General features: G+C 42.3%; 1 protein-coding gene and 1 non-coding gene across 2 annotated transcripts in view; both read left to right on the top strand.

The window, feature by feature from the left end:
• LOC112446748 (antigen WC1.1-like) overlaps positions 1-2,643 on the top strand; it is a 29,453-nt gene extending 26,810 nt beyond the window's left edge. Inside the window, 3 exon segments of the mRNA XM_059887278.1 lie at positions 1,823-1,864; positions 1,953-2,166; positions 2,520-2,643. Coding sequence (XP_059743261.1) covers positions 1,823-1,864; positions 1,953-2,166; positions 2,520-2,643 — 380 coding nt within the window.
• A 721-nt stretch (positions 2,644-3,364) lies between these two features.
• On the top strand, positions 3,365-5,933 carry LOC751789 (WC1 isolate CH148). The gene is made up of 4 exons (XR_009494740.1): positions 3,365-3,390; positions 3,583-3,737; positions 4,005-4,049; positions 4,556-5,933. It is a non-coding gene; the product is annotated as a WC1 isolate CH148 (transcript).
• The last annotated feature ends 12,464 nt before the right edge of the window (positions 5,934-18,397 follow it).

Below are 18,397 nucleotides of genomic sequence, written 5' to 3' on the forward strand. Positions count from 1 at the left end.
TCCAAAATCACTGCAGATGGTAACTGCAGCCATGAAATTAAAAGACACTTACTCCTTGGAAGGAAAGTTATGACCAACCTAGACAGCATTTTCAAAAGCAGAGACATTACTTTGCCAAAAAAAGTCCATCTAGTCAAGGCTATGGTTTTTCCAGTGGTCATGTATGGATGTGAGAGTTGGACTGTGAAGAAGGCTGAGTGCCAAAGAATTGATGCTTTTGAAATGTGGTTATGGAGAACTCTTGAGAGTCCCTTGGACTGCAAGGAGATCCAACCAGTCCATTCTGAAGGAGATCAGCCCTGGGATTTCTTTGGAAGGAATGATGCTAAAGCTGAAACTCCAATACTTTGGCCACCTCATGTGAAGAGTTGACTCATTGGAAAAGACTCTGATGCTGGGAGGGATTGGGGGCAGGAGGAGAAGGGTACGACAGAGGATGAGATGGCTGGATGGCATCACTGACTCGATGGACGTGAGTCTGAGTGAACTCCGGGAGTTGGTGATGGACAGGGAGGCCTGGCGTTTTGTGATTCATGGGGTTTCAAAGAGTCGGACACAACTGGGCAACTGAACTGAATTGAAAGTCTTTGACCATGAAAATGAGCAACCAGCTCACAAAGGTCCTGCCATCTTTTTCTCAGAGGTTCTCTGCATAGAGTGGGTAGGAGATTTAATAGGATGATCTGGAAAGAACATACAAATTTTGATACTTTATGACAGGTACTATTTACCCTTCTGGTTTTTTGTGTTGCTTTGAATTTGTATTTATTTCTCTCAGCTTCAATTCTTTTATATATACTTTTCAGTCTTCTGTTTGTTATTTCTGCATCTTTCCTGTATGTTTCTTTTTTAAGAGATTCCTAACCAACACTTTGGGCTTTTCTGGTGTCTCAGACAGCAAAAAAACTGCCTGCAGTGCAGGAGACCTGGGTTCGATTCCTGGATAGGGAAGATCCAGTGGAGAAAGGAATAGCAATCTACTCCAATATTCTTGCCTGGAAAATCCTATGGACAGTGTAGCCTAGTGGGCTGCATTCCATAGGTCACAAACAGTCAGACAGGACTGAAAGACTAACACACACACACACATAACCAACACTGCATTGTAGATCAATTATCTTCCAATTAAAAATAAATTTAAAAAAGAGTTTCCTTTTACAGCAGTAGTCTTCACTTGCCCACTTGTCACACTGAATAGTAGGTAAGAGTAGCTTGTAATCTATCTAATAATTTTCCATTAAAATTACGTATGTGAGATTTTGAGTATAAATTAACTCTGTTCTTCTGGACTGATTATTTTTAATATGAGCTATTATCATAGACTATTACCATTCACTTATATTTGGTCTACTATTTCACTGATTAGTGTGAATTTAAAATTTTATTTTACGGAATTTTATTCATCTATTCATTCACTCAATGACTATTTATCAAGCCCTTATCTAGGTATTTAGAAAAGGTTTTCCATATATATTTGTTGAATGAGTGCATACAATGTGCAGATACTGTCCTAATAGCAGAAACATGGCATATATAAGATATATAAGGTACTTCTTTTCATGGAACTTTCATTAAGAGAGGCGTATGTGTACATTTATAGGTGTCTGTGTTTATATTTGCTGTGGGATGTGAAGACTGATAAACAAGTAAATATTTAAGTAATTTCAGCTGTGATCAGATGCAGTGAAAGTTTCAGCCCAGGAGATAATGAGCCTGTGTTTTCACATGTCATTTGCACTGACCCAAGGACCTTAGATAATCTTTTCTGGGGACAAGATCACCCCCAGCTGTTCCTGATCCAGTGTTTCCTTCTTGTTTGCAGGAAGAAGACCCAAGAGCTGTCCAACTGCTGCCCCCTGCACAGGTACGTCAGCCCCGCCCCCTCCCCTGTGGCTCCCAGGGGTTCCTTCCTCCCACCAGGGGAGTCACAGGGGGGGCTGCTGCCTTTTCAGACAGAGAGAAGCTCCAGCTCAGGGGAGGAGACACCGAGTGCTCAGGGCGGGTGGTCTGGCACAGTGGCTCCTGGGGCACTGTGGGCGATGACTCCTGGAGCCTGGCAGAGGCTGAGGTGGTGTGTCCACAGCTGGGCTGTGGCCAGGCCCTGGAAGGCATGCGGGCCACGGCGTTTGGCCCTGGAAATGGGAGCATCTGGCTGGACGAGGTGCGGTGAGGGGGTGGGGAGTCCTCCCTGTGCGACTGTGCTTTGAAGCCCTGGGGGCAGAGCGACTGCAAGCATGAGGAGGATACTGGTGTGAGGCGCTCTGGTGAGTGAGGGGCTCGGAGTCTACCCTGGGTGAGCTGGGGCAGCACAGGGGCACTGGAATCAGCCAGGCGTGGTGGGGAGTTTGTATTTAGACAGTGTCCAGGTCCTGGGGCCCTGATCTAGGATGGGGGAGCTGGGAGGATGGGACACTGGTGTTGTGGAGACTGAGGTCTGATTTCAGGCTCAGGAGGGAAAAATGGGTTTACTCTGCTTTCTGGCCAATTTCTTTTCCTCACACTGCTGTTTTTCTCTTTAGGTGTAAGGAAAACATTGACCCGACTGCCGCAGGTACTGTGAACACCCATGGGCAGGAGAGAATACTCAGGTCTGGGGACCTGTTCTGTGGGCCCTCTGACAGCTCAGGAGAGGAAAGACCCTGAGGAGCCCTGGCTGTTGGGGAGGAGCCCAGGGGGTTATGTTGGGGAACTCCTCTGCCTTGGTTCCTGGGGCCACATTTTTCTCATGACTGGGGTCCAAGGGAGACTGGTTCCTGTGTTGCAGAATCTAAGATTCTCCCATCTGCCTCTGAGTGTTGCTCCTCATCAATGAGGTGTGGGTCCCAGGACTGTTTGATGCTCTGTCTCCTCAAGCCCAAGGAGAGGGGATGAGCTGGGTCCTCAGAGGCTGTCTCTGCAGGGCAGCTCCCTGACAATCCCCAGCTCTGCCTCAGAGTCACAGGGGCTGGAATGGAGTTGACTCATCTCAGGATGAGACCTGGGGGAGCCAGGTCACTGTCAGTGCACTTGTGTCTGAGGCTGGGACGCCATTGTCTGGAGCCCCTGGAAATGCTGGCACAGGGGGTTTCTCTGTGCCCAGGACCTTCTCCACACCCTGTTGCCTTGTTCTCTTTAGGGTCCAGACCAGTTTCAAGTCCTCTCCCTGGGATCTTCTCCTTGCCTGGGGTCCTCTGCCTCATCCTGGGGTCCCTTCTCTTCCTGGTCCTCATCATCCTGGTGACTCAGGTGTTCAGATGGATAGCAGAGCACAGAGGTGGGCTGCAGGGGGAACTGGGGACCAGGGAAAGTGTGTGGAGGCAGGAGATGGGGCAGGTGTGAGGAGGGGAACCTGGGCCAGGTCTCTGTTGTGAGTCTGAAGAACTCCATGTGCTCCATGCTGAGCTCTAAGGGGTGAGTAGACAGAGGTTCTTAGGACTGGGGCGTGAACTCTCATAAGTCATGACCTCTCCTATGAGACCAGACAGAGTCAGGGCTGAGCTGTGAATTCAGGTCAGACAGGGGAGAGGGTGCTGACATGGTGCATGGGGTGGAAGATGATGCCGAGGTCCAGGCAGCCTCCGTGTGAACATCAGGGAGATAAAGGGTGGGCCTGCTGGACCGAAGTGTCTGGGGAAGCACCTCTGACCTGCTGGGGGATCTCTCAGCCTTATCCAGCTATGAAGATGCTCTTGCTGAAGCCGTGTATGATGAGCTTGATCATCTTGTGACTCAGAAGGAGGGTCTTCTTGGCAGCCCAGGTGGGTGTCTCTGTCTGCCCTCCTGGGACCTCTAGTTGTCACACCCACTGGGTGTGCATATTTTCTCAGCATCTGCAGACCCCACACGTTCCCCAGGCTCACAGAGGTAGCTCTCTAAAGTGGCAGGATGGCCTCTTACAGCCCTGTGAACCTCCAGCCTCTGTCTACACTGCAAGAGCCAGACCCATCCCTTCTCAGCCTTAACACCGGTCCTGTGGGTGTGGGAGGATCATTCTGTGTGTTGTGTGATGTTTTTCTCCACTTTAGGCTTCCTCTCAGATGGTGAGGACAATGACTCCAGGTCTGCTCCAGGTAATAGAGGTGGACCTGCTTCAGCTGAGTGTTGGGAGGAGAGTTTCCCTCCTCATAGAGAGGAGATGTAGGGGGAACAATCTTCCTTTAATGGACCAGAGGGATCCCTTGTGTCCAGATTGGGTCTGTCCTTATCCTTCTCTGGCTGTTCTGTGATGTCTCACATTTGGGGCTGGGCTCTCTGTGTTCAGAATCACAAGAGATACACACTGGTTTTTAAAAAAAAATCTGTAAAGCACAATTTGTCAAAATACTTTAGTAATGCTCAATGGTGGGAGAATTGCTTTGAGATATATATTTTCAAACAGGAAATATTAAGATATATAAAGTCATGTTTTGGTTTATGGACACATCAAAATGAAACATGGTCTTAGAGAAAAAAAAAAAAATCTTTTGAAACTGGTGCCTCTGTTTAGCAGCTCAGAAACTGGGTCAGAAGGGATCTTAGGCATTTCCCAGACCAACCCACCTAATGTGGTTTAATCTGACCTCTGATGTGCCCTCAGAAGCCCCAGATCAGAAGACCTATGCCCTTGGTGAGGATTATGATGATGCTGAAGAGGTTCTAATGCCTGGGGCTCATCCTACCTCTCAGGGGAGTGAGGAGGAAGTGCTTCCAAAGAAGGAAGATGGGATGAGGTCTCAGACAGGTGAGTGGAGTTAGCTGATCCCCTGTAATCTTTGGTCTCTGTCCTGGAAAGGGTGAATTTGAGGTCCTCAATGTCAGGCCTCTCTACAGTTTCTCATGCATTTGAGAATCTCATGCAGGATAATCTCATGCATTTGATGGGCTTCCCTGGTGGCTCAGATGGTAAAGAATCTGCCTGCAATGCAGGAGACCCGGGTTTGATCCCTGGGTCAAAGATCTCCAGGAAGATCACCTGGAGAAGGGAATGGCTACCCACTCTAGTATTCTTGCCTGGAGAATCCCATGGATTGAGGAGCCTGGGGGGTGGGGGCTACAGTTCATAGGGTTACAAAGAGCCAGACACAACTGAATAACTAGCACTTCACTGCCTGGAAGCAGGTCTTCTCAGAGCTCCTGTGTGAGCACAGGTCTCCTGTGATGCAGGGTTTCCACATGAGCTGAGGCCCCAGAGAGTAAGTGGACTGGATCTGAAAGGACAGCTTGGATCCATCCTCACTGCAACTGATATGAAATAGGCTGAGCCTCCCTGCCCACCCCTGGGTCCCAGGGATGCTTTGTCATCACCACATGCTTAACTTGCTTCCTCCTCACTGTCTGGCCCCCTTGTCTCTGTTCTAAATCATACCTCTCTTTACTCTTTCAAGCTCTTCTCTAAACATCTTTAGAGAGGAAGCTGATCCTGGGGAAGGAGAAGAGAGCCCCTGGCTGTTCCAGGGGGAGAAAGTGGACCGTGGGTATGAGGATGTTGAACTAAGTGCCCTGGGAACATCCACAGTGACTTTTCCATGATGTTGTACTAAGTACAAGATCATGCTGCAGATATTCTAATTGCCTGTATCTCAATAGAATAGTGCTGACCTGTGATTGTGTTATACGGGAATTGCTCAAAATGAAATATTCTGTATAAAGTAAATTTTTTTTTTTTGATTTGTTAATTATTACCAAGTTCCATGACAAATGCTTTTCGAGGATTGGTCCTCAAACACCATTTCCCTCAAAGGAAATACACTATGAGTGCACTGCCCTGTTTTCTCACCTCCTTCAAAGGCTAATGAGGGTATGACTTAACCCAGGAACACAGATGCTCCAGGTCACTCTTACTTAGAAAACACATCTAAACTTGTTTCACATTCACACTCTCCTTCCTAGCAAGATGAATTGTCCACCAAAAAATATAGTCAGAACCTGGTAGGTTATTTTATTTGGTGGGAATGCTTAGGATTCTAAGCCCTGGAGACAGCATCTCAGTAGCTCTGAGAAAACTGCTCCAAGCAGGCAGGAAGGGAAGCCAGGCTGTATACAAGTTTACAACAAAGGGAGCAGGCAATCTGAAGATCAAAGATCAGGTACCAAGTTAAGGAATTTAGCATTTTATGTATGGGAAGATGCAAGCCTCTGGACTCCCTGAATTCAATTCTTTCATATGCAGCTCAGCTATCTGGGGCCAACCCTGTTTCCTTGTTCACCTTAAGGAGCAGCAGATGGCTGCTTCTTGCTTTCCCCCAGCTCCTCAGCAATCACCATGGGGTGTGGGAGCATCCCCTGGATCAGTTTTGGGAACCCTCATTCATGTTTGGAGGCCAGAAATCACTGATGGTTGTTGCATTTCTTGTTTATTTATATGACAGGAGATATTTTCATTTCACAAAATCATGGTAAAAACCCAATCCTGAACATTCCTGTATGTTCTTCCCTGAGATGTCACATCACCTGTTTTTAACTTATTTTGGGGCACCAGACTTGGGTGTGAGTTTCATAGTAGGAGTTTGCTGGTGGGAGAGAATGGATACAGTTTTCCTTATCCTGCTTAAGTGTTCATGGGTCAATTAAAACTCTAACTCTAGGTAACTACCTCTGCCTTTTCATCTCTCATTCCCTAGGTTACTTTATCTGTTTATTCCTCAAGCAGATATAGATTCCTCCTTGCTCTTCTCCCATGTCTAGTTGTTATCAAATCGTTATGAATCCATTCTTTCCATCCCTGCCTACTGTTTCTTCAGAACGTTGCCATTTCTTGTCTTCCCAATTATCTATCCTTCTGAGAAAATTATATCAGCTCATATCTCTAAGTTGATGGATGGCAAATTGGTGCTCACCTACACCCTGCATCCACGTGGAACAAGAGGGCAAGAAAGTGGAGACCTAGACAGAGGGGATCCGGAAGAAGGGATAGCTGGGGAAATCAGGTACGTTTGTCTATTTACGTTTCAAAGATGTGAATGGAGGGGTCTGATATGACTGAATTCTTAAAGGAAATATTTCAGACTAATGGGCTCCTCTGAAGACATACTGTTTCAAGATTGCTTTAGTCTGGTTACTACTGAAAATGTAAACATGATCCTGCTGTGATTCTTCAGGGTACAGAGAGCTGTCGTGTAGGAGTGGCCCAGTAAATATTACATTTCAAAACACCACCACCACCACCCCGCACCCTTCCCCCCCACCCCCCCCCCCACAATTCCATTGTGGACATGTGGAGAGGCTGCTGAACTAATATAAGACCTGAGAGTGATGGCCTGGTTGTGAGTTGAACCCACCCAGTTCCTGGCTGATGGCTCTGCATGGTGTCCAGGGCTCTGACCTACAGTTACACTTGCAGTCTTCATAGTTCTAGGCTATGTTTGGGAATGGGAAGATGCCCAGGACTTCTCCCAGGGTAGCTCACATGGCTATTCACCATTGGGAAGTCATGAAATAAATGACATATGATGAAAGAAATAAAGTATACCCACCAAGAAGCTCAGGGAACTCCAAAAAATGCAGATAATGGAATTCAGGAAAAGAATATGTGAACAAAATAAGATTAAAAAGTTATTTATTACCATTATTATTATTGTTTTAAATTTTTGGTTTCACTGGGTCTTTGTTGATGCATGTGGACTTTCTCTAGTTGTGGCAAGCAGGCAGTACTTCTCTTTGTGGACAGCAGGCTTCTCTATGCAGGGGCTTCTCTTGTTGCAGATCACAGGCTCTAAGCACACAGGTTTCAGTAGTTGCAGCATGCCAGCTCCTATTTGCAGTTTGTGGGACCTAGAGCATGGGCTCAATAGTTGTTGGGCACAGGCTCTTGAGTTGCTCTGCAGAATAAATTTGGTAGTTTTTTTGTACAGAGACCAAAATCATAAAAAAGGAAGCAAACAGGGAGTTTTATGATGGTTTAGTTATTAGGATTCAATGTTTTCACTGCTGCTGCTGCTGCTGCTAAGTTGCTTCAGTCATGTCCGACTCTGTGCGACCCCAGAGATGGCAGCCAACCAGGCTCCGCCGTCCCCAGGATTCTCCAGGCAAGAACACTAGAGTAGGTTGTCATTTCCTTCTCCAATGCATGAAAGTGAAAAGTGAAAGTGAAGTTGCTCAGTCGTGTCTGACTCTTCGTGACCCCATGGACTGCAGCCTATCAGGCTCCTCTGTCCATGGGATTTTCCAGGCAAGAGTACTGGAGTGGGTTGCCATTGCCTTCTCCAATGTTTTCACTGCTGTGCATGAATTCTATTCTGATCAGGGAACTGAGATCCCTCAAGCTGTGCAATAAGGCAGAAAAATAGAAGGAAGAAAACAGAAATTTTGTTGCTTAAGATTAAAATGAATGAAATGCAACAAAATAAAAAATGCTACAGAGAGCATCAGCAACAGCAGAAGAATCGCTGAGGCACAAGACAATACAATTGAAATTACCTAGCCAGGGGACAAAGGAGAAAAAAGAATGAAAAGGTGTAAAGAACCTGTGTGAAATATAGGATAACATTCACAGAATCAACCTGCACAGTATTGGAGTCCTAGAAGGAGAAGAGAGGGAGAAAGGGACAGAGATTGTACTTAAAGAAATAATACAGAAAAGTCTTAAATCTGATGACATTTAGACATCCAAGTTCATGTAGCTGTCAGGGGAGTGTGTGATTTCCTCAGTTCTGTCTCGTCACAACAAAAATTTGAAGCGACAGGCCAGTGTTAAAGCCCTTGGACAGACCGTGTCACAACTCTCAGACAGATCAGTGTCACAGCTCTCAGACAGATCAGTGTTACAGGTCTGTGTTTCAGCTCAGTTTTATTTAGAAAATAAAGGAAAATACATCCTCGAGGTGTGAGGGCATGATGACCCAAAAGACATGAAGAGAAGAGAGAGAGGGAGAGAGAGAGAGTGAGAGACAGAGCGAGAGAAAGACCCCCGGCCCTTTGGCTCCTCTTTTTATATGTTTTTTTTTTTTTTTCCTCCCCCTGGGCTGTTTGTTCCACCTGAGGTGCTCACTCCAGTCCTCGGATCTTCCTTTGTTCTATTTTCATGGGCTTTTTCCTTCCTTTTAGCTACTGGCATTCTGGACTGCTTTTTCCTATTCTAACTACCGAACTTTGCTAAGTCACCCCGCAGAGTTCATTCAAAATGATTGCCTCCAAGACACATTGTTTATAATCAAGACAAAGAGAATTTTAGAAGCATCAAGAGAAAAGCAAATGCTCACAAAAAAGGAATTCCCTTAAGAATATCAGTGGATTTCTCAGAAGAAAACTGGCAAGCCAGGAGAGAAAGGGATGATATGTTTAAACTGATGAAAGTAAACCTGCCAGCCAAGAATACTTTTCTCAGGAAGGTTGTCTTTCAGAAATGAAGGTAAGATAAAGACTTTCCCAAACAAACAACAGTTGAAGGAGTTCACCAACACAAATTTGTCTCACAAGATTGCTGAAGGGAGTTCTTCAAGCTAAATGAAGGATGGTGATTATTATATGAAAGAAGTGAAAACAGACAACAGACTTGTAAATATAAATATGTAATCTAATACAGAATTCTCTAATACTGAATATGGTAGTGTGCTAACCAGTTAGCTCTAGTCTAAGGGAAGTATTAAAATAACTATAGAGAAGGTTCGGTCCTAAGATGGTGGAGGAATAGGATGGGGAGACCACTTTCTCCCCCACAAATTCATCAAAAGAACATTTGAACGCTGAGAAAATTCCACAAAACAACTTCTGAATGCCAGCAGAGGACATCAGGCACCTAGAAAAGCAGGCCATTGTCTTCGAAAGGAGGTAGGAAAAAATATAAAAGATAAAAAGAGAGACAAAAGAGGTAGGGATGGAGCTCCATCCCGGGAAGGGAGTCTTAAGAAAGAGAGAAGTTTCCAAACACCAGGAAACACTCTCACTGTCGAGTCTGTGGTGAGCCTTGGAACCACAGAGGGCAACATAACTGGGAGGAAAAATAAATAAATAATTAAAACCCACAGATTACATGCCCAATGGTAACTCCTCCAGCAGAGAAGCAGTGCAGATGCCTGCACCTGCCACTAGCAAGTGGGGGCTGGGAGGGAGGCGCAGTCTGCATTGCTTAGAGTAAGGACCGGGCCTGAATGCCCCGAGGGAAATCTGAGGAAACTAACTTGGGATAGCAAACCAGACTGTGGGATAACTACCACTCAAAAAGCCCTAACCTAAGACACCGCCAGGCCCTCTCACAGAACAAAGGACTGAGCAGAGCTAGCCAGCTGCATGGCAAGCCCATCCCCCTCCAGAGACAGGCAGGCGAGGGCAGCCAGAACCAGAAGGGGGCAATTGCGGCCCCAGAGAGGCATTAACTACCAAACTGCAAGCAGGCTTCGTTGCTAACCAAAACTTCTTGGGATTCTGAACGGTCAACATCCGCCTACGAATGTGCACCAATTGTACACCCAGAAAACCAAGTGGCAGGGATAGGGGAGGCGATAAGTCGCAGCAACCATGCTCACCAAACACCTGGTCACATGAGCTGCTCGGATCTGAGAAGGGCACAAAACGCAGGCCCAAATGAGTCTGTGCCTCTGAGGACTACCCGAATACCTGAACCGGAGCAGCTTAGACCTGGGAAGTACATACAACCCAGGGCCGGCCTCAGACAGTTCCTGGCAGAGCAACCTAGGGCCTAAGCAGTGTAGACAGGGAAAGCACACACGCCATGGGCGGGGGGCAAACCCAGTGTGGCCGAGACACTGCAAGCACATGCCAGTGTTATTTGTTTGCAGCATCCCTCCCTCTCCACAGCATGACCGAACAAGTGAGCCTAAAAAAGTGTCCACCACTGCCCCCTTGTGCCAGCGTGGAAATTAGACACTGAAGAGACCAGCAAACAGATGAAGCTAAAACAGAGGGACCTTCCTTGGAAGTGACAGGTGCAATAGATTAAAACCCTGTAGATAGTACCGGGTACATAGGAAGGAGCCTATAGATCTTGAGAAATATAAGCCGGATCAAGGAACTATCTGAAAATGAACTGACCCCACACTGCCCACAACAACACCAGAGAAAGTCCTAGATATATTTTTTACTATTTTTACCATCATTCTTTAAGATTTTTAAATAAAAAAAATTAAGTCCTCTATTATTCCTTTAATTTTCATTTTATAACCTACTATTACTTTGCAAAAAAAAAAAAAAGACCACAGTTTTTAAAGCAAACTTCATATAATATATATATATATATATATATATATATAATAATTTTATGACTTTTTCTCTTTTTCTTTAATATTGTATTTTTGAAAATCCAACCTCTACTCTAGATTTTTAATCTTTGCTTTTTGGTATTTAGTATCAATTTTGTATCTTTAAGAACCCAATCTTCAGTACCCATTTTTGCTAGGGAGTGAGATTACTGGCTTGACTGCTCTCTCCCCCTTAGGACTCTCCTTTTTCTCCACCAGGTCTCCTCTATCTCCTCCCTCCCCCTTCTCTTCTCTACCCAACTCTGTGAATCTCTTTGTGTGTTCCAGACTGTGGAGAATACTTAGGGAACTGATTATTGGCTGGATCTGTCTCTCTCCTTTTGATTCCCCCCTTTATCCTCTTGGCCACTTCTGTCTCCTTCGTCCCTCTTCTCTTCTCTGTATAACTCTGTGAACATCTCTGAGTGGTCCAGACTGTGGAGTGCACATAAGGAAGTGATTACTGGATAGCTTGCTCTCTCCTCTTTTGATTCCACCTCATCTCATCCTGGTCACCTCTATCTCCCTCCTCCCTCTTCTCTTCTCTATGTAACTCTGTGAACCTCTCTTGGTGTCCCTCACTATGGAGAAACTTTTCATCTTTAACCTAGATGTTTTATCAATGGTGTTGTATAGATGGAGAAGTCTTGAGGCTACTGTAAAAATAAGACTGAAAACCAGAAGCAGGAGGCTTAAGTCCAAATCCTGAGAACACCAGAGAACTCCTGATTCCAGGGAACATTAGTCAACAGGACCTCATCAAATGCCTCCGTACCTACACTGAAACCAAGCACCACCCAAGAGCCAACAAGTTCCAGAGCAAGACATACCATGCAAATTCTCCAGCAACACAGGAACATAGCCCTGAGCTTCAATATACAGGCAGCCCAAAGTCACTCCAAACCCACTGACATCTCATAACTGGACACTTCATTGCACTCCAGAGAGAAAAAGTCCAGCCCCATCCACCAGAACACAGATACAAGCTTCCCTAACCAGGAAACCTTCATAAGCCACCAGTACAACCCCACCCACAGGTAGGAAACTCCATAATAAAGAGAACTCCACAAACTGCCAGAATACAGAAAGGCCACCTCAAACACAGCAATATAAACAGATGAAGAGACAGAGGGATACCCAGCAGGTAAAGGAACAGGGTAAATGCCTACCAAACCAAACAAAAGAGGAAGATATAGGGAATCTACCTGATAAAGAATCCAGAATAATGATAGTGAAAATGATCCAAAATCTTGAAAACAAAATGGAATCACAAATAAATAGCCTGGAGACAAGGATTGAGAAGATGCAAGAAAGGTTTAACAAAGACCTAGAAGAAATAAAAAAGAGTCAATATTTAATGAATAATGCAATAAATGAGATCAAAAACACTCTGGAGGCAACAAACAGTAGAATAATGGAGGCAGAAGATAGGATTAGTAAGGTAGAAGGTAAAATGGTACAAATAAAAGAATCAGAGAGGATAAAAGAAAAACGAATTACAAGAAATGAGGACAATCTCAGAGACCTCCAGGACAAGGTTAAATGCCCAAACATTCGAATCATAGGGGTCCCAGAAGAAGAAGACAAAAAGAAAGACCGTGAGAAAATACTTGAGGAGATAATAGTTGAAAACTTCCCTAAAATGGGGAAGCAAATTATCACCCAAATCCAAGAAACCCAGAGAGTCCCAAACAGGATAAACCGAAGGTGAAACAGCCCAAGACACATATTAATCAAATTAACAAAGATCAAACACAAAGAACAAATATTAAAAGCAGCAAGGGAAAAACAACAAATAACATGCAAGGGAATTCCCATAAGGATAACAGCTGATCTTTCAATAGAAACTCTTCAGGCCAGGAGGGAATGGCAGGACATACTTAAAGTGGTGAAAGAAAATAACCTACAGCCCAGATTACTGTACCCAGCAAGGATCTCATTCAAATATGAAGGAGAAATCAAAATATTTACATCAAGCAAAAGCTGAGAGAATTCAGCACCACCAAACCAGCTCTCCAACAAATGCTAAAGATCTTCTTTAGACAGGAAGCACAGAAAGGGTGTATAAACTTGAATCCAAAACAATAAAGTAAATGGCAATGGAATCATACTTATCAATAATTACCTTAAATGTAAATGGGCTGAATATCCCAACCAAAAGACAAAGACTGGCTGAATGGATACAAAAACAAGACCCCTATATATATTGTCTACAAGACACCCACCTCAAAACAAGGGACACATACAGACTGAAAGTGAAGGGCTGAAAAAAGATACTCCACACAAATAGAGACCAAAAGAAATCAGGAGTAGCAATACTCATATCAGATAAAATAGACTTTAAAACAAAGGCTTTGAAAAGAGACAAAGAAGGACACTACATGATGATCAAAGGATCAATCCAAGAAGAAGATATAACAATTATAAATATATATGCACCCAACATAGGACAACTGCAATATGTAAGACAAATGCTAACAAGTATGAAAGGGGAAATTAACAATAACACAATAATAGTGGGAGACTTTAATACCCCACTCACACCTATAGATAGATCAACTAAACAGAAAATTAACAAGTAAACACAAACTTTAAATGGTACAATAGACCAGTTAGACCTAATTGATATTATAGGAAATTTCTCCCCAATACAATGAATTTCACCTTTTTCTCAAGTGCACACGGAACCTTCTCCAGGATAGATCACATCCTGAGCCATAAATCTAGCCTTGACAAATTCAAAATAATTGAAATCATTCCAAGCATCTTTTCTGACTACAATGCAGTAAGATTAGATCTCAATTGCAGGAGAAAAAATATTAAAAATTCCAATATACAGAGGCTGCTGAATAACCAACAAATCACAGAAGAAATAAAAAAAAGAAATATAAATATGCATAGAAACGAATGAAAATGAAAACACAACAACCCTGTGGGACACTGTAAAAGCAGTGCTAAGGGGAAGGTTCATAGCAATACAGGCATACCTCAAGAAACAAGAAAAAAGTCAAATAAATAATCTAACTCTACACCTAAAGCAACTAGAAAAGGAAGAAATGAAGAACCCCAGGGTTAGTAGAAGGAAAGAAATCTTAAAAATTAGGGCAGAAATAAGTGCAAAAGAAACAAAAGAGACTATAGCAAAAATCAACAAAGCCAAAAGTTGGTTCTTTGAGAGGATAAATAAAATTGACAAACCATTAGCCAGACTCATCAAGAAATGAAGGGAGAAAATTCAAATCAATAAAATTAGAAATGAAAGTGGAGAGATCACAACAGACAACACAGGAATACAAAGGGTCATAAGAGACTACTATCAGCAACTGTATGTGAATAAAATGGACAATGTGGAAGAAATGGACAAGTTCTTAGAAAAGTACGACTTTCCAAAACTGAACCAGGAAGAAATAGAAAATCTTAACAGACCCATCACAAGCACAGAAATTGAAATTGTAATCAGAAATCTTCCAGCAAACAAAAGCCCAAGTCCAGACAGCTTCACAGCTGAATTATTCCAAAAATTTAGAGAAGAGCTAACACCTATCCTACTCAAACTCTTCCAGAAAATTGCAGAGGAAGGTAAACTTCCAAACAAATTCTATGAGGCCACCATCACCCTAATAACAAAACCTGACAAAGAGAACATAGATGCAAAAATCCTTAACAAAATTCTAGCAATCAGAATCCAACAACACATTAAAAAGATCATACACCATGACCAAGTAGGCTTTATCCCAGGGATGCAAGGATTCTTCAATATCTGCAAATCAATCAATGTAATACACCACATTAACAAATTGAAAAATAAAAGCTATATGATTATCTCAATAGATGCAGAGATAGCCTTTGACAAAATTCAACATCCATTTATGATAAAAACTCTCCAGAAAGCAGGAATAGAAGGAACATACCTCAACATAATAAAAGCTATGTATGACAAACCCACAGCAAACATTATCCTCAATGGTGAAAAATTGAAAGCATTTCCCCTAAAGTCAGGAACAAGACAAGGGTGCCCACCCTCACCACTACTATTCAACATAGTTTTGGAAGTTTTGGCCACAGCAATCAGAGCAGAAAAATAATTTAAAGGACTCCAAATTGGACAAGAAGAAGTAAAACTCTCACTGTTTGCAGATGACATGATCCTCTACATAGAAAACCCTAAAGACTCCACCAGAAAATTACTAGAAATAATCAATGACTATAGTAAAGTTGCAGGATATAAAATCAACACACAGAAATCCCTTGCATTCCTATATACTAATAATGAGAAAATAGAAAGAAAAATTAAGGAAACAATGCCACTCACCATTGCAACGAAACGAATAAAATACTTAGGAATATATCTACCTAAAGAAACTAAAGACCTATATATAGAAAACTATAAAACACTGGTGAAAGAAATCAAAGAGGACACTAATAGATGGAGAAATATATCATGTTCATGAATCGGAAGAATCAATATAGTGAAAATGAATATGCTACCCAAAGCAACTTATAGATTCAATGCAATCCCTGTCAAGCTACCAGTGGTTTTTTTGACAGAGCTAGAACAAATAATTTCACAATTTGTATGGAAATACAAAAAACCTTGAATAGCCAAAGCAATCTTGAGAAAGAAGAATGGAACTGGAGGAATCAACCTACCTGACTTCAGGCTCTACTACAAAGCCACAGTCATCAAGACAGTATGGTATGGACACAAAGACAGAAATATAGATCAATGGAACAAAATAGAAAGCCCAGAGATAAATCCATGCACCTATGGACACCTTATCTTTGACAAAGGAGGCAAGAATATACATACAATGGATTAAAGACAATCTCTTTAACAAGTGGTGCTGGGAAAACTGGTCAACCACTTGTAAAAGAATGAAACTAGAACACTTTCTAACACCATACACAAAAATAAACTCAAAATGGATTAAAGATCTAAACGTCAGACCAGAAACTATAAAACTCCTAGAGGAGAACATAGGCAAAACACTCTCTGACATACATCACAGCAGGATCCTCTATGACCCACCTCCAAGAATATTGGAAATAAAAGCAAAAATAAACAAATGGGGCCTAATTAAAATTAAAAGCTTCTGCACAACAAAGGAAACTATAAGCAAGATGAAAAGACAGCCTTCAGAATGGGAAAAAATAATAGCAAATGAAGCAACTGACAAAGAATTAATCTCAAAAATATACAAGCAACTCCTACAGCTCAATTCCAGAAAAATAAATGACCCAATCAAAAAATGGGCCAAAGAACTAAACATACATTTCTCCAAAGAAGACACACAGATGTCTAACAAACACATGAAAAGATGCTTAACATCACTCATTATCAGAGAAATGCAAATCAAAACCACAATAAGGTACCATTTCACCCCAGTCAGATGGCTGAGATCCAAAAGTCTACAAGCAATAAATACTGGAGAGGGTGTGGAGAAAAGGGAACCCTCTTACACTGTTGGTGGGATTGCAAACTAGTTCAGCCACTGTGGATAACAGTGTGGAGATTCCTTAAAAAACTGGAAATAGAACTGCCATACGACCCATCAATAACACTGCTGGGCATACACACCAAGGAAACCAGAATTGAAAGAGATACGTGTACCCCAGTGTTCATCTATAATGAACTGTTTATAATAGCCAGTACATGGAAGCAACCTAGATGTCCATCAGCAGATGAATGAGTAAGAAAGCTGTGGTACATATACACAATGGAGTATTACTCAGCCATTAAAAAGAATATATTTGAATCAGTTCTAATGAGGTGGATGAAACTGGAGCCCATTATACAGAGTGAAGTAAGCCAGAAAGAAAAACACCAATACAGTATACTAATGCATATATATGGAATTTAGAAAGATGGTAATGATAACCCTGTATGTGAGACAGCAAAAGAGGCACAGATGTATAGAACAGTCTTATGGACTCTGTGGGAGAGGCAGAGGGTGGGATGATTTGGGAGAATGGCTTTGAAACATGTATAATATCATATGTGAAATGAATCACCAGTCCAGGTTTGATGGATGATACAGGATGCTCGGGGCTGGTGCACTGGGATGACCCAGAGGGATGGTATGGGGAGGGAGGTGGGAGCGGGGTTCAGGATGGGGAACATGTATACACCCATGGTGGATTCATGTTGATGTATGGCAAAACCAATATAATACTGTAATTAGCCTCCAATTAAAATAAATAAAGTTATATTAAAAATAAAATAAAATAACTAAAGAGAAAAATATTTTGTTAGTGATATACATTATAAAGAGAGGCAAATTCTGACATCAGAAACAGAAAGTGTAGGAGATCAAAAGGTAGAGCTTTTGTATGTGATTGAAATTAATTTGTTATCAGTGTAATATAGATTCTTGTGTCTATAAGATGTTTCATGTGAGCCATTGTGGCAACAAAAATGTGAAAACCTACAGTAGATTCACAAAAAGTAAAGAGAAAAAAAATCAAAGTACATCATTATCCAAAATCATCAGTTCACAGTTCTAACTGTTGGACACAACATTCGAATTGTCCTCGTCTCTAAAGCATCCTTCAAGATCAGCCCCAGAGGACTCTCCTTTCACAAAATAAAAGACTAATTAGTCTGTTTGTTATGATAAGCCAAAGAACTCTTTTTGCACCTCATCTCCTTTCTTACATCATATAGATGGTGCACCTGTACTTTTTTAATTGCAGATTTTCTTCTGGTGATATTCCTATGTGGTTTTAATTGAAAAATTGCCAAAAGATAAATTACCCTGTCTCCTCTGTTGGGTCTGATTAAGACTTAATAAGAAGCCACATGTGAGTGTGTTGTGGTTTGTCTTGTGTATCCTTAGAGATAGAGATTTACAGAGTTCGTTGTGATGTATCTGGTGGTGATGTGCACCTTCTTTTTGAAAATCAAATTTTGCCCTGCTAATTGCTGAAAACATTTGCCTTTAAAACAAAAATATCAATTAGCTAAATGATGTCCTCAAAAATAGTTCTTTGTATTTAAGATATTTTCTTTTAAATGTCTAGTATAGTGTCATTCAGTCATTCAATAAACATTAGGTGAACATCTATTAAGTTATAGAGAGTGGAAATACAGAACTTAACACAGGTTCAGGTCTCATTCCAATCCTGGGCCCTGAAAGGGCCTTAGTCGATACTTGCAGCCTGCAAGAGCCTTGGTAGCATGCCCAGATGGGGAAGGATTCGTTGATAAGGAAAAGAGAATCTGTTCACAGACTTTTAGATGTTAAAGG

Source organism: Bos taurus, chromosome 5, assembly GCF_002263795.3.
Source record: "Bos taurus isolate L1 Dominette 01449 registration number 42190680 breed Hereford chromosome 5, ARS-UCD2.0, whole genome shotgun sequence".
In the NCBI taxonomy this organism is placed as follows: domain Eukaryota; kingdom Metazoa; phylum Chordata; class Mammalia; order Artiodactyla; family Bovidae; genus Bos; species Bos taurus.